The sequence below is a fragment of the Chiloscyllium plagiosum genome, chromosome 6 (assembly GCF_004010195.1).
Source record: "Chiloscyllium plagiosum isolate BGI_BamShark_2017 chromosome 6, ASM401019v2, whole genome shotgun sequence".
Lineage (NCBI taxonomy): Eukaryota > Metazoa > Chordata > Chondrichthyes > Orectolobiformes > Hemiscylliidae > Chiloscyllium > Chiloscyllium plagiosum.
Window position 1 is genome coordinate 13,434,212 of NC_057715.1, and position 15,381 is coordinate 13,449,592.

General features: G+C 38.9%; 1 protein-coding gene across 5 annotated transcripts in view; it reads left to right on the forward strand.

Moving 5' to 3' along the window:
* The window catches only part of ankrd10b (ankyrin repeat domain 10b), a 60,578-nt gene that overhangs the window by 4,014 nt on the left and 41,183 nt on the right, over positions 1-15,381 (forward strand). For 3 of the 5 annotated variants that reach the window (XM_043691229.1, XM_043691232.1, XM_043691230.1), the window contains exon 2: positions 14,119-14,271. In XM_043691229.1, coding sequence (XP_043547164.1) covers positions 14,119-14,271 — 153 coding nt within the window. Of the gene's footprint in view, positions 1-988; positions 1,145-14,118; positions 14,272-15,381 lie in introns of those variants that run through there. The other 2 variants (XM_043691231.1, XM_043691233.1) reach the window with 2 other exon arrangements.

Consider the following 15,381-nt stretch of genomic DNA (forward strand, 5'->3'; position numbering starts at 1 on the left):
GGGGGGTAGATATTGGACTGAAGTTAGGGGTAGGTTCTTCACTCAGCGAGTCGTAAGTTCATGGAATGCCTTGCCAGTAGCAGTGGTGGACTCTCCCTCTTTATGGGCATTTAAGCGGGCATTGGATAGGTATATGGAGGATAGTGGGTTAGTATAGGTTAGGTGGGCTTGGATCGGCGCAACATCGAGGGCCAAAGGGCCTGTACTGCGCTGTATTCTTCTATGTTCTATGTTCAAACATTGTTTTTCCATATAGAACACAGGCATCTTGCTCAAGTATGCCAGAGTTATGTAGTCTGGCAAATTTCCATGTGGTTCCTTGCCCTTGAGCCTCTCACCCTATGTAGGAAATGTTAAGATGTTACATGTTGACAAGAACTCCCATGCTGTGGTGGATGGAGCACTCAGTCCAAAAGTTCATCTCACTTTCTTCCCTCTTGGGGAAAAAAAACAGAGCTGATTACATTTGTTGTAAATTCTCAAAAGGACACATTCAGCAAGTGAGGAGCATATTCAAATTTAGTCCCTTTTTAAAGAAAAGAACAAGATTTTTTTTGTACAAAAAGCAAAATGCTGTAAATAGTAAATTTGAAATAAGAACATACAAAAGGCTGGAAAGACACAGCCAACCAAACAGCGTCTATGGAGTGAAACATTTTGGGTCCGCTATATTTTGAAACCTGAGTTGTGATGAAAGATCATTGATTTAACACAGTAAGGTTTGTGCTGTTTCATTTCCACTCCCCCAGGCCTCAGTGCAATCTGATGCAATCTGGAGTTTACTGAGAAGAATGTGCCAAAAATTCTAACTAAAATCACACATTAAACACATTCCTACCTAATCTACACGTTACTTTTATTGAGGTTAGGAGGAATACCTCCAAACTGACAAGACTCTGTATTAAGTGCTGCCCTTCCTAATTCACTTTGTTCCTGTATATTGTTTTAGGTACGCTCTAACCTTTTCTTTGTACAAATTGTTGTGAAGATTATTAGGTACTGGATCGCAGTGCTTGAAAGTACAGGTTGATTGGTTGATTACAGCTTTGAAATTTGATTGATACGCTGCGAGGCGGGCCATCAGAAGCACTGGAGCATTCATTCTCTGCTGCTGGCCAGCTCCAAGACAACCGTTTGTACAGAGGTAACATCAATTTAAAGCTAGAAACTGCAAGGAAAGGAAGGAACAATGTTTTCTCCCAGTACGTTGAAAACAAAAAACCTTGTATTTTACACTGAGCATAAGATGTTGCTAAGTTAATACTGTGGTATTTCATACAAGCATATGATACATTTCTCGGTACCCCACAAGACAGGAGGGATGTGAATATGATGGGAAAGTTGCATTCCATATTCACTGGGACCTTCCACAAGGATGAGAGGGTCTGAATGTTAATTGGCTCCAATTTAAACTTTTCTTTGAGCCAGTTGAGATGTTTAACAATCGACTTGAGGGTGGTTTTCAAGAATACAGAAAAGCAAATACTGATTCATTCTTGGTGAAACACTAATAATGAAGCACAAACGAAATTAATCCCTGTGAGAACTTTTTAGATATGTTTGAAGCAGTATGTTTGCATGTAGCACATGGTATTCTCTACCTTTTGATTATTTCAAAGGGGACTTGAAGTCACATGGAGATATCTTGGATGTGTAGTGAGTACGCTGGACAGTTGAACAGAAAAATAGCAGAAGGGAAACAACGTGGCAGGCTTGATAAGCCAATGGCCTGCAGATCATTGAAACAATCTGATTTTACTCTGGACGTTTTCCTGCTAAGTATAAAATTTAATTCAGTTTGTGCAGTGATTCATGCCTTCCAGAAAAGCTTCTTTTCTCCCTAACTCTGATGAATTAATATTACACGATAACCTATTCTGTAGCCCATCAACTACAGAGAAACTGGAAGTATTAATGGTGTTGGCCAGTATCATAGCATCTGCTGTGTTTCTGATTGGCATTCACATGTTCCTTTCTAGTCTGCAGATTTCAATAATTAAGCAAGAATCAAAACGTTGATTCTGTTGACGTATTTGCACAAGGGGAGAGTTCTGACATTTTCTCAGTTATTCTTAAATTTGCTGTTTAAAACTGGATGCAAATAATATATCACCTTCCCTGTTGCCTCTCCCCACAGTGACTGCAAAGGTTTGAATAGGCAAAATGTTATATGCATTTGGGAGTCAATGTTAACAGTTGACATGGGAAGAGGAAATCCTGAAGCCTTTCTCCCCCACCAAAAAGAGGATTTTCCAAATCGAGTCCAGAGGCTGTTTTGTAGTGTAAGGATAAATCAAATCAAATTTTGAATATATGGAGGAACAGGTTTGAGTGGCTGAATTGTTTCCTTGTTGCTGTTTGCTTAGTTGGCAGGAGGATGGTGAACAGAATGGAATTTAGACAGTTGAAAGCATTTGCAAACATTTGACTATGAATAGGCACTGGCTTGTTTCACGGTGCGTATATAAGCAGCTGGTTTGTTTCACTGTGCATGTATCCAGTCTGTTTTCGAGAGCTAAGAATTAAATTGTCCAAATTCATCCACCACAAAGAGGCACCTTCTGTCAGTGCGGTTAGATCGTAAGTCAGCAGACAGTTGTTAAAAGTCTGGAAGCTACTGTGTCAGGGGATAGTACTTTATTTGGTTAAATTGGGTTTTTGAATGTAAACTTCTTATTGTGTTATTTAAACAGTTGTGTAAATGTCCAGTGAATTAGAGACGGGTGCAGTTTACTTCTGATTAGCAATGGTTCCTAGTTTGGGGAGATCATCATCTGAATTCTTTAATTATGCCTGTTGTCAAATCATTTCACCACCTTTTGACTGTTCATTTTCTGATTATGATAATTCTTTCGGGTCTCTGATAAGTGCATAACCAGAAAGGTTGTTATAGCTGCATCCTGAAGTTAATGCACCTCCATCAACTAGTCCTGCTGTGTAAAATTTGTCTGAGCTGGCACCCTCCCAACCTCCATTGCATACTTGCATTATGTTTGATAAATAACTGAATTGCAAATGGCTTTGTATTTTCTCTCTCCTAAGTTTGCTCATGTCCTGGGTCTCAATTAAGTCGAGATCTGAATTCACTTTATCTACTCAAGAACTTTGAATTCATTAATGGCTTCTGCCCTGATCCATTTCCTGTCTCAATCTTAGGTCCTTCACTTACTCCTCGCAATTCAGATGCAGGTTAAATTTTCTCTGCAAAGTCAAATAGCTGGACATTTTTCTTAGATAATGAGCAGAATTGAACACAGGTGTACAATAGGCGTTTGCAGCAGATTCTGTACCTGTTTTTTCTCTGTTCGTCCGGCTGCACATCTGAGCTGTGATGGACCTTCTGCACTGTTGTCATGTACAATTTGGTCCTTGCCACTGAGCTGAGATGTTAAGCTGAGGTCCCATCCATGTCTTATACTTGCAGAAATATTTAAAATCCAAAGACACTATTTATTGTTCTCCTCGTCAAGTGATCAAGATTTTTCATTTAACAGGCATCGCCAAAAATATATTCACTGCTCATTTATTTCATTTGACAGTATGGGATCTTGTTTGTTATAAAATTGGTTGTCACTGCACCTGGAGAAATCATAATGCATAAATGAAGAAATCACATGAATGCATCTTTTTATTTTCAGTTAACCTGTCTTCAGCTAGCTACTTCAAACTGAATTATCACTAATTGATTTAGTAAACAGTTTGCAGGAGCAAGGAGGATAGTTTGTTAGCTATTTGCTACTACTGTTGGGGTGAGTTTTTGTTTCAGGTTACTGTAGCAGTTGCTTTCAGCTGAAGATGCCAGAGGCTCAGGAAATGTGGTTCTGGTGCCAAGAGCAGTCAGCAGAATTATTTTTAAGTAATAAGAATATGTACTTATGAATGCCAGATTTTACAAAGCAGCTGTGGTAACCCTGTCCAAATTGAACTTTTAAAAAGCATTAGGCGCACATCACTTCTGAAAATACACTGGGTGTTATTCATGGTAAGCACAGATAGTTAAAAGGATTGTTGTTTAAACACATTTGTGAATTTACTTTTGTCATTTGTTTCTTCATAACCATGGCAAGATTAATGATATCCTTTTAAGGACTCGGACAATTGATGCCAATCCTGTGCTTTCTGTTTATAAGTAAGTATTAGGATAGCAGCAGATATTATAATGAGCAAATGAATCACCAATTCATTTAAAGTAACTGCATTACTTCATAGAACGCCATAATCCAAACCTTCTATTTAGCGATTTAACTATCAGTACCTCTTTGTAGCATAAATTAAGTTGCCTCATGTATTGTGGAGTGGTTTCTGATGCCTGTGAGATTAGCAAATAGATTCAGTCAGAATATGGCCCACTTTTCTTTTCATATACAAGGCCCAGAGTTTGATGGTATGTCTAATCAGGTGTATAAAGGATCCACTTAATTCAAATGTAAACATTTGTGTGATTTATTGTTGTTGGACATGGATGACCTGTATAAGACTGTGCCTTTTTTTTAAACAGTTTGTTGACTTGACTGGATGCTGTTCTTATGTTGATATGGTTGAATTTGGGGATTACTGGATAATAACACAAGTGAAGAAGGAATGTAAAGCACAGAGGCCATTTGGCCCATATGTCATCCTGTTCTCTTCTCCCCACCCCCCAGTCGAAGCAAAATGCTCAGACATAGTTTTACCTCCTTCACCTTTATTCCGGGCCCTGGAGGGAGAGAGAATAATTGCCTGTGTGCACAGAGACATGAGTTCATGGTTCTCTGGAATAGCAGTTCCTTAATGAATTATGTAGTAATTTTACAGGGAGGAGCATCCAGATAAGGCAACGTACACATTGATATGGGTGATCATTACAATCAGCGAGCATCAACATTAAAGATTATGCCATCTGCTGTTACAGTGAATGTTCTTAACCTTAACTGGCTTCACATAATGGATACTTTTCACCTTGTTAAATTGACCTTACATACTGAATACTTCTGATATTGGTAAATGGCTCTACATAATGAATGCTTTTCCACCTTGTTAACCCTTTACCCTTGCTCCACCACCCCATTGTTAACTGCAAGGTCTTATCTGATCTGAGTCATGCTCAGTTGAGCCTCTTGTTTCCCAAAACTCAAACTTGTATCTTTCCCTGCTGCTTATACCTTATACACATTCTCACATATACCTCAAATCAAAATGCTTTACTTGTAGGGGGGAACTTGCAAGTTGTTTCACAAGATTGGTGTACTTGTCTTTATTGGTTAGAAAGGTTGTCGTGTCTTAGCTTATGCCCCCAGCAGCCCTCATCCGCCCTTTGTCAAGAGTGTGCTTAGCGAATGCAGTAATCGGGATTTGAACTGAGTTATATTAACTAGGATGGCAGTTGGAGATTCTGTTCCTTTGCTGATTTGACTGATCAGATAGTGAAATACTAGTTGCTGGGAAACCAGCGTCTGATCTCATCTTGTATTATATTTGATTGGAAGCTAAATATCCTTGTGTTGTGACGTTTGGAAATTGTTTTTCAGCAAATTAGATGGTCCCATTAGAGATCAGAGTCAAAAAGTGTGGGGCTGGAAAAACACAACAAGTCAGGCAGCATCTGAGGAGCAGGAGAATCGACGTTTCCGACATAAGCCCTTCAACAGGAATGCCAGAAACGATAATTCTCCTGTTCCTCAGATGCCTGTTGTGCGTCTCCAGCGCCACACTTTTCGACTCTGATCTCCAGCATTTGCAGTCCTCACTTTCTCCCACGAGAGACCAAATAAACACTCAATGAAAACAAAACGGGTTATACAAAGATTAATATTGAGCAACCCTGTATTTGATTTGTGCTTATTACAGCTTAGGACAACAGCCATGACAACTCTTTCCTCCTTTGCAAAGTGAAATAGTTAAACTTATATCTACTGTAAATGTGTAGTGAGTCATAGCTATCACTTATTACTAAATAAATGTATTTTCTCATTGCCATGCTACAGATTTAGTGTTCATCCTACTGCTGAAGCTCAGGTAGGAAGTGCACTTGATGTAATCTATAGCTGATTCAAAGATAGCTAGAGATTTGTGAAGTTAAAGTATCAGTCTGGTTCTATAACGTTCACTTAATTATCTGAACAGATAAATATGATGAAAAAAAACACTTTGAGCAATCCCTCCCCATAAACATTTGGTCAAACTATGCTTTTAAATACACACCTATGGGATGAGGAGTGTGCCAGCATCAAATATTCTAGATAATTGAGAGGTCCACCGAATGCAAAAGCGGCACGATGGCTCAGTGATTAGCACTGCTGCCTCACAACGCAAGGGTCCCAGGTTTGATTCCAGCCTCGGCCGACTGTCTGTGTGGAGTTTGCACATTCTCCCCGTGTCTGAGTGGGTTTCCTCCGGGTACTCCGGTTGCCTCCCACTGTCCAAAGATGTGCAGGCCAGGATTTTAACCCTACTGTGAATCCTCTTGCAAGGATGCCTGCCTTGAAGAAGTTTTCCTCCTCTCTCTACAAGAATCTCAGGGAGTCTCTCTCCCACTGCAACTCCCAGGTCATTTCCTCAGCCCTGAAGCTCTTCAACCATGTCCTGAAACAAACTCGCTATCACAGACCTATTGTACTCTATGCTACTCTATCCCCACCCCCACCCTCCTCTAACTTATCTCTCCACACTTCAGGCTCTCTGCCTTTATTCCTGATGAAAGGCTTTTGCCCGAAACGTCGATTTTGCCTGTCCTCGGATGCTGCCTGAATTGCTGTGCTCTTCCAGCACCACTGATCCAGAATCCATGCTAAATTGCCCATCGTGTTAGGTGCATTAGTCAGACGGAAATGGGTTTGGGTGGGTTACTCATCGGAGGGTCGGTGTGGACTGGTTGGGCCGAAGGGCCTGTTTCCACTCTCTAAGGAATCTAATCTAATCTTTTAAAAAAAGCACACAAAGTAATAGAAACAGAATAGAAGTATGCAAGGGATAGATATGTCAGTTATATTTTATTTGCAGCATAAATCACTTGAATAATAATGCAACTTTGCCTTAAATAAAGCTTATAAGCAGAGAGCCTTCTCATCCACGCACTGAACTGACTACTCAGACGTCATGGTAGATTTTGTATTTGAGGAGAAATTGACTCAAAATTGAATCAACTGTTGATATTTTGTGTGGCCATTCAATTGAGGTAAATAAATTAAGAAAACTTTAATAATTGGTCAGAACAATAATAATAACTTGGAAATATTTAAGATGCATAATCTTTGCTAGTTTATCGAGGGTGCCGGTTAAAACAATGTTTGCTGTCATTAAGATTTTTAACTTGAAGGCAGTCTGATTTTTGGGAACTCATTTAGGTTCAATTCCTTGACAGTATTGCAATTCCCTTCAGATAGACTGAGATTCACATTTCTGGTTTTCTTCTCCTGATCATAAACAAAATAGGTAAATAATAAGATGTGGCACATTGAGCCTCCTATTCCATTCAGTCAGATCTTGCTGATCAGATTGTGGGCTTTGCTTCGCTTTGTTTCCTTTTCCCATAAGCCTTCGCTCCTTTGTACATTAAAAAAAACTGTTGATCACTATCTTGAATACATTCAGCGTCCCAGGTTCACTGCATTCTGAGGAAGAGAATTCTTAAGGTTAATATTCCTTTGGGCGAACAAATTTATCCTCATCTCCATCTGAAATGGGAGACCTCTTATTTTTAAACTGTGGTCCTTAGCTCTACATTCCCCTTTGAAAAGAAATATCCACTCAGCATCATATCAAACTCAGTCAAGATTTTATGTTTCGTTAAGATCACGTCTAAAGCTTCTAAACTCCATTCTGTGTAGGCTCAACCTGTGAAACACTTCCTCATGAGGCAAACTGCCCCATCCTAAGAATCAGCCTCATGAGCCTTCTCTTAACCCCTTCCAGTGTAAGTAAGTCAGGTGGCCAAAACTCCGTACATGACTTGAATTATGGTCTCACTAATGCCCGGTGTGGTCGTAGAGTATATGAGTAAGTAAGTCATGCTATCTGCCTTGCTACTAAAGGCCAGCATTCCATTTGTCTTAACTACTTGCTGTACTTGGTTGTTGACCTTTTGTACTTTATGTATGATGATCCTCAATTTCCCCCAGCACTGTAGGCTTTTTGAAGTTAAATTTAAGTAATTCTCTACTTTTATATTCTTTCTGTCACTGTGGGCAACCTCCTGTTTTCTTACATTGCACTCTATCTGCCAATTTTTTGCTCACTCATTTAACTTATCGATACCCATTTGCAAGTTCCTTTTATCCTCACAACTTGCTTTCCTACCTATCTTTGTGGTGTCAGCAAATCTGGCTACAATACTCATTCCCCTTGTCCAAGTCATTTAATAAATTGCTGAGACACATTTAATTGAAACTTTTCGCCTTGCACTGGTCTGGTCAGTTCGCAAGAAATACCAAGGTAAAAAGATGAAACAATTTTTATACTGTATGAGAGAGGAGTACTGATTGACTCATAAGCAGATTCTGATCAGTAGAGGTGTTGCAATGGAGAATATGCCAGTTAATGACACTTGACCGTTAATTGCCCAGTTTTGCTTAAATTTTAACAAGTCAGGTTGACTTGACAGGCCAAGATAGTGGCACAAGTGAGAACTGCAGATGCTGGAGATCAGAGTAAAGAGCGTGGTGCTGGAAAAGTACAGCAGGTCAGGCAGCATCCGAGAAGCAGGAAAATTGACATTTCGGGAGAAATGAACCAGAGAGAGTCTGTTAGCTATTCTGTTGAGTTGAAATAGGTGAAGTTTGTACATTTTCTCTGCCTGAAAAGGACAAGGCCCTGTGAATTAATGTCATTGCCATTAACAGGATGCTGCTGTCAAGCCGCAAACACATTCTGTCAATGTTGCAAATGAGTACGGTAGGATATGAATTTCGGTGCCAGTTTGATAAGTCCCAAAGAGAGTTGGATTGTAATAAACAGCGCATCCTGTCAACAATTTTCAACAAGCAAGGTACTGACTGCACCCAACCAGTCCTTGCTTGTAAAGCTACTGTCCAACATTAAATGGCATTTTGCATATGACAACATTTGCTTAACAGTCCTGACTGTGTGAAGAATTATGCTAACAACCACATTAAGATCCAGTCAGGCATGTGGTGTGTTTGCATTTACTGGTAATCACATGTATTAATTCAAACGTCCTTGTTCCATGTAGGAACAGAATGTATTCACACACTATTTACTTTATAAAACTGAATGGTTTTAAGATTAGACAGTCAGAATCTAGACAAATCTAGCTTCATAGACCATTAGTTTTATTTTTGCAATTTAGTTACTGTAGTCGTCAGTCACTGAATATGCTCACTTGAGGCTGTACATGTACCTTCAGCAAAAGAACATAAAATTATTACAGAATAGGAAAAAAAGACGCAACTTGCAAATATCTCTTCATAATCATGATTCATCCTTTTTTCTCCAGCGATATCCTTTACATTGATGTACTCAATGAAGTATCACTCCCATCTTCACTTTAAAAGTTTTCGGTGAACTGATGAGGACATAAGCATTTCCTTTTGGCAACTTTCTGCATATCACCGAAAGTGATTCTCTCCCTCTCTCGCTGGGGTGCACAAGCCAACTCTTATTGTACTTTGATTACTTTGAGGCTGCGAATACAGCTTAACACTTTTCAGCTTTGATTGCCAGAAGACTTCTACAAAATAAAAGCTATCCTTTCCAACTGGAATGAATTTTTTCTACTTATAGCCCTGGCTCTCTGTCTTTTCTGTGGGTTATAAAAGTTACATTGTTAATATTCCAGCACTTACGTCACGAGGTGGCCGACTTTGTCATTTTAACTTAAGTCACATGATTTCTTGGAGATGCAGTCTTTAACTCATTGTTCCAAATGTTATGTCTCTTATGCTTAGACTTGAGAAGGACACAGTACCTGTATAGTTCTGGAACTTTTGTGAGTAGAGACTTACATACCAATTTTTCATATTCATGGTTTTCTGCCAGTAAACACAAAAATTTGATGTCCCAAATTTAGGTGTAAACTGAGAATTTCAGGCATGTGGATTGTTCCATGGTTTGTGTTTATAATGTCAGTATCTAACCATGATATCTTATGTCTTAACATGTGTTGATCCTTCCAAATAATTTTTGTAAAGCACATGTGCTAGTGTTAAATTCAACAGCGACATATAGTAATATAACAGATTTAGATAATTGGCAGAGGAATTGTATTGGAAGAGCATAGCTCCTGAGTCTCCGTATATAGCAGGTGCATCTGTAGCAAATATATCATACAAAATTGAAAAGCAAATCCTGAAGTATTGACCAGATGTACAAATGGGAGCATTCAATTGCAAACAGATGACTCTGAATAAAGCAAATATTGTCTATTTAATAAATGACAGATATTACAGCTATCCAGTAAAAAAAACAGCTGTTTAATGCCAGACCATGGGATCATTCTCGTCCTCTCTTCTTCATAAAGGGGAGATGTATGAGCTGTTGCATTGTCTGAGTAATTGGACATGTTTATCTGCTTGTATTTTTGGCCACGTTAGTCCTGCTGGTTAGGAGCAGTTGGAGATAAAATTCTGTTTGCTTGATGTGAAAGAAGGAAGTGATTGTGGACATTATTTCTGTTCACTATCTTATCACAGGGCAGTGTTTTTTTTACAAATGATAGAGGAGTTTTCAGTTTTACACGTAAAGAAAATGAAGGCTGCAGTCATTTTCTAATTAGTCCCACTCTCCTACTCTTCAAGTATTTATCCAGCTCCCTTTTGATGTTTACGATTGAATTTACTTTCACTGTCCTTTCAGCTCAATGACATGCTGTATTTGGAAATATTCTACCTATCTTGACTCTGATTCTCTTGCTAATTACATGAAATCTCTGTACCTCTTGTCAACCTTCTTTGTCAATGGAAGTTGTTAATCTTCTCTGTTGCAAAGTTTCAAAGGTAACAGTCTAAGTTAAACATTAATGGAATTCTGTATTTACAAAATTGAAATTTAGTCAAGGGAACTAGAACAATCAAGAGGAAGTTTATGCTTAGTTCAAAAGGAGTGAACTGACACATGCAGCTGTAAACTACAGGAATGCATATTTTTGTTTCTACCTGACAAAATGTTCATTAAAATATGAAAGTTGCTCCAGGAAACCATTTCTTTGGTGCTCTTTTCTTTACACGAGTAAGAGAACGAAAACTTAAACACTGCTAAGTGAAATCATCTGAACCCCCCCCTGACTTTGCAGTGCTGGGATTAGATTGCATGTGGACTGCAAAGTCTTCCCAGGATAGATTGCTTCTGCATTATATGAATCTTCCATGTTGCCAGCTATTGCAGTCAAGCTGATTTCCAGGTTACATGGCTCATGAAGGGTGGGTGGTTTAATCTCTTACAAGAGATGTTTATCCAAGGATTTTCTCCCTGCTTAAGTGGATGCCACGTGTCGCTGTGCAGTTTTGAGCAGAGATTGTTCCCTGTTATTTTGACTAGCATTCCACTGTCAACAGGTATTGACACCAGTATGGAGTATGTTGATGTTTGATACACAACCGCTGGGTGTTGAGCTCGAATGAATTTTGTGGAAGAAGCCTCTATGTAATGTGACCTATATATATTCCACATAATCTTGCTAAGGAAGCTTTCGATTACTGAAGACCTGAGGTGCCAGTTGGAAAATTGTGATTTTTTTTAAAGGCTTTACAGGTTGAGTCTATCTTTTCTGCCTTGGTCTTTAATGGCAGGTTCATCTCTCCTGTATGATGTACAAGAATATTTGCTAGAAAGTGTGTGGCCAAAGTGTGATTCACTAATTACTTGTCTCTCCTTTTAATCTTGACCCATTCAATGTGTACATAGTGTAAATTTTGTGCAGATGCATTGAGATAACTTTGAAATTTCGTAGCACAGACAGGACCTGGCGAGTCTATATTGTAGTTTATGTTGCACAGGAGCCACCTCCCTCTGAACCTTAGCGACCCCACTTCTGTTTCTTTTTCCCATTTTGTCCAGCTTCTCCTTAAGTCTATCTGTGTTACTCTCCAAACTGTTCGTTGTGGTAATAAGGTAGATGATAACTGTGTTAAATTGTTTTGTGTTTATGGTCTTCCTGATCTTAGATATGTTATATGGACTTGGAATAGTCTTGCTGCCAGTTTTGGGGAGGTCTTGACAACTGCAATAACTTGTGGACTGGAGCTTTAGATGATCAGACCACACCAGTGGTACTGCGATCCTCCTATTTGCTGCACATTTCAAATTCCAGTTTACTTACAGCAACAGTGCATCAGTTATGCTGAACTTGAAGGGACTGAAAGGTGAAGTGATATTGAGAATAGAGAACACACAATGTGAACTAAGATTACTTTTACAGTTTTCTCGAAAGGCTGCCATTTTCTTCACTTTGATTTGTAGAGCATGCTCAAGGGGCTGATTAGCCTACTCCTGCTGCTGCTGCTTTGTATGTTTGAATGGTGAATGTTGACTCACCTGATTTCTGATGTTGTGATAAGCACAAAGAACTATATTGTATGAGACTGAGAGTGCTTGAGCAAAGAGTCAGTACAAACATGATGGATAGAGCGGCTGTCTTCAGTGCTGTCTGATTCTGTTGTTTATGGAATGCAGCATTAAAAATGTATTTAGCAGCAAGAGTTTAAACCTGTATAATCCCTTTAATATACATAAACTTGTCCCAATGTTTCGTATAGTTGATGCTGATATAGGAGGGGTTGGGGATGGGATTTGGCATGTATCAAACCAGCCAAATCCGTGGTTCTCTGTAGAGGATTGCATGAGGATTTATCACTTCAAAGAGCATTCCAATTTTTGTTACATCGTTAATTTAAAAGGTTATTCAGAGTCCTGCAGTCTTACACTTTTTTAAATGATTGTTAGATAGTTGGAGTGTTGGAAGTGCTCTTCGTCTATACCAGAAATCTTAATCACAATCCTACCAATTTTGTCTATATCTACTTTGCGTTATCTGTGGAATAGGGTTTGGGATGGATAAGCGTGCATTACAACCTTTCTTTGTTTCTTTCAATTTAAAATGGATTGATTTTTTACACAACATGTTGCTCAAAGAGTATTTAAGTCTTCGGACTTCAAATCATCACATTGTGAATCTTGGGTCCTTTAGAGGAGAAAATCTGCCATCCTTATCTGTAGATATAACTCAAGCTGCGCCAAGAGATGTGGTTGACATTTTACAGCCCTTGGAAATGGCAGAACAAGGCATTCAGCTCAAGAGCCGTTGGATTTGGACAACAAAATACTGACTTGACTAGCGATGTCCACCTTCTGCAAAAGATTAAAGGATTTGTGACATTTTGGAGCTTCTGCTTCAGGCCATCTCTTTGTCAAGTTACTGCTGTTCTGCAGAACACAGACTTTGATTCTGTCCTTTTGTGCTGTTTAACACATTGGCAGCTGGGCTACATTGACTAATCTGTGCTTTGAACTTCACTGGAGAAAACTTGTGTCAATTGCTGTTCTAACTTGTTTCATACTGAATCAAGTAAGAATTGAACACCTAAGTTAAAGCCCTGTGTCTTTATTTTCAGAATGACCCTTGGTCATTCCTCAGGAACATAACTGGAAAAGGCCTTGGGTTGTCTCTAGGTGATTTGACTAATAAATCCACCATGGGCTATATGTCCATGCTCAGGTGTGCTAGTCATTGGATGACCGTTTAAGTGACTTATTTTTTGTCTCCAATTGGGGCATCTGACTCCTGGAGTTGCCAGAAGTTTGTCTTTCTTTAAAGGTTCCAAGTTATAATTTTCTTCTTTGTCATTTGCTGATAAAGCAATAGCTTTTCTTATCAATAAAAGGATATTTTACTTTTAATTATGGGTGTCTTGATTTGACATTTGGCCTCACTTTTCTGGAACTTTGTCAGATGTGAGCTCTGCACTAAATAGACTGTGTCTGCTGTCAATGGAGCCTGTAGTATCATGTTGATTGGGAAAAAAAATTGAAAATGCATATTTATGCGTACTCTGTTTGAGAACACACAAGGTTAAAAACCTCGCTGTTTGTGACCCTGTTAGATTTTCAGGGATTGCTGTCATTGCATTGAATGGGTAACAGTTTAACATGATAAACTGGTCATTCACTTTCTTCTCTTCTGTTTTGTAGCTGGAGTGTGTAATGCAGTTGGTGCAGGCAGGAGTTGGAGTCAACATCGCAACATCACGATTTGCGCAGACTCCAGCCCATATTGCAGCTTTTGGAGGACATCCTCAAGGCTTATTGTGGCTGATCCAAGCAGGGGCAGATTATAACATACAGGTAAGTTAAAAGGACAGAAGAGTTTGTGTATTCATCAGGTCTGTATTCACCATTATATGATCTTTATTGCTCAGAGACCCCAGTCCAAAATAGTTTCCATCAGTTCAGACAATAACATGATAGTTTTGGTTTAAACAAGAGGCTTCCAGCAACTTCCCTATAGTTGCCATAAAGCTGTCCTATTACTGGTAGCCGTAGACAGCATTCACAATGCCTAGTTCCTGTTAAACAACTGAATAAAATGTAAAAAGCCTCTCAGACCAGCACTTCAGATAGTGGAAATGTGAGTCACTGTTTTGGATAAACTTTACAGATTTATCGCAGGAAACATGTGATGCATGTCCTGTATCTCTCTCCCTGCATTTCTACACTTTGTGTGTCACTGTATATCCCCTCAGTGTGTCCATCTTCCTTTTTTAGTTCTACTCTGTGTATGTCTGTCTCAATTTACTTTATGTGGGTTTTTGTTGTCATTTGGACACACTAGAATATTAATAGACTCATTTTGTTTTTGGAAGTAACAGTCTAATTTAGATTTGGCAGCAAATGACTTGACTAGTTTCAAAATCCTTAACCATTAAAAATATACTCAGTTGAATTTATGGACTTAATTTCATACATCATTTACAATAATTAGGACAGTTTTTTTTAAATGGATTCCTGACTGCAGAGATAATGTTCAGAGTTTGGCCTGACCTACTTCAAAGCACATGGCAGAATTCTTTATTTAGTAAGTGTTTGAAATCCTTGCTGTGAAGGATTGTATTTACTCATGTGCTCTGGTATTTTGGTTGGAATTTTTTCCATCATTTTTTTACAGTGAGACTTCTGCAAAATATAAGAAACAATATACAAACGAGGAGCAGAAAGCCATTTAACCACCTGAATCTGCTTTCCCACTCGATAAGACCATGGCTGATCTGATTATGGTGTCAAATCCACTTTCCTGTCTACCCAGATGTCTTTTGACTCCTTGTTAGTCACAAAGATCTCAACCTTTGCCTTAGTATTCATTAACCCTGTCTCTCCTGCTTTCTGGGAAGTGAGTTCACAGAATCTAGTCCCTCTGAGAGAAAAGAAATTCTCCTCACCTCTGCCTTAATTAGCGAA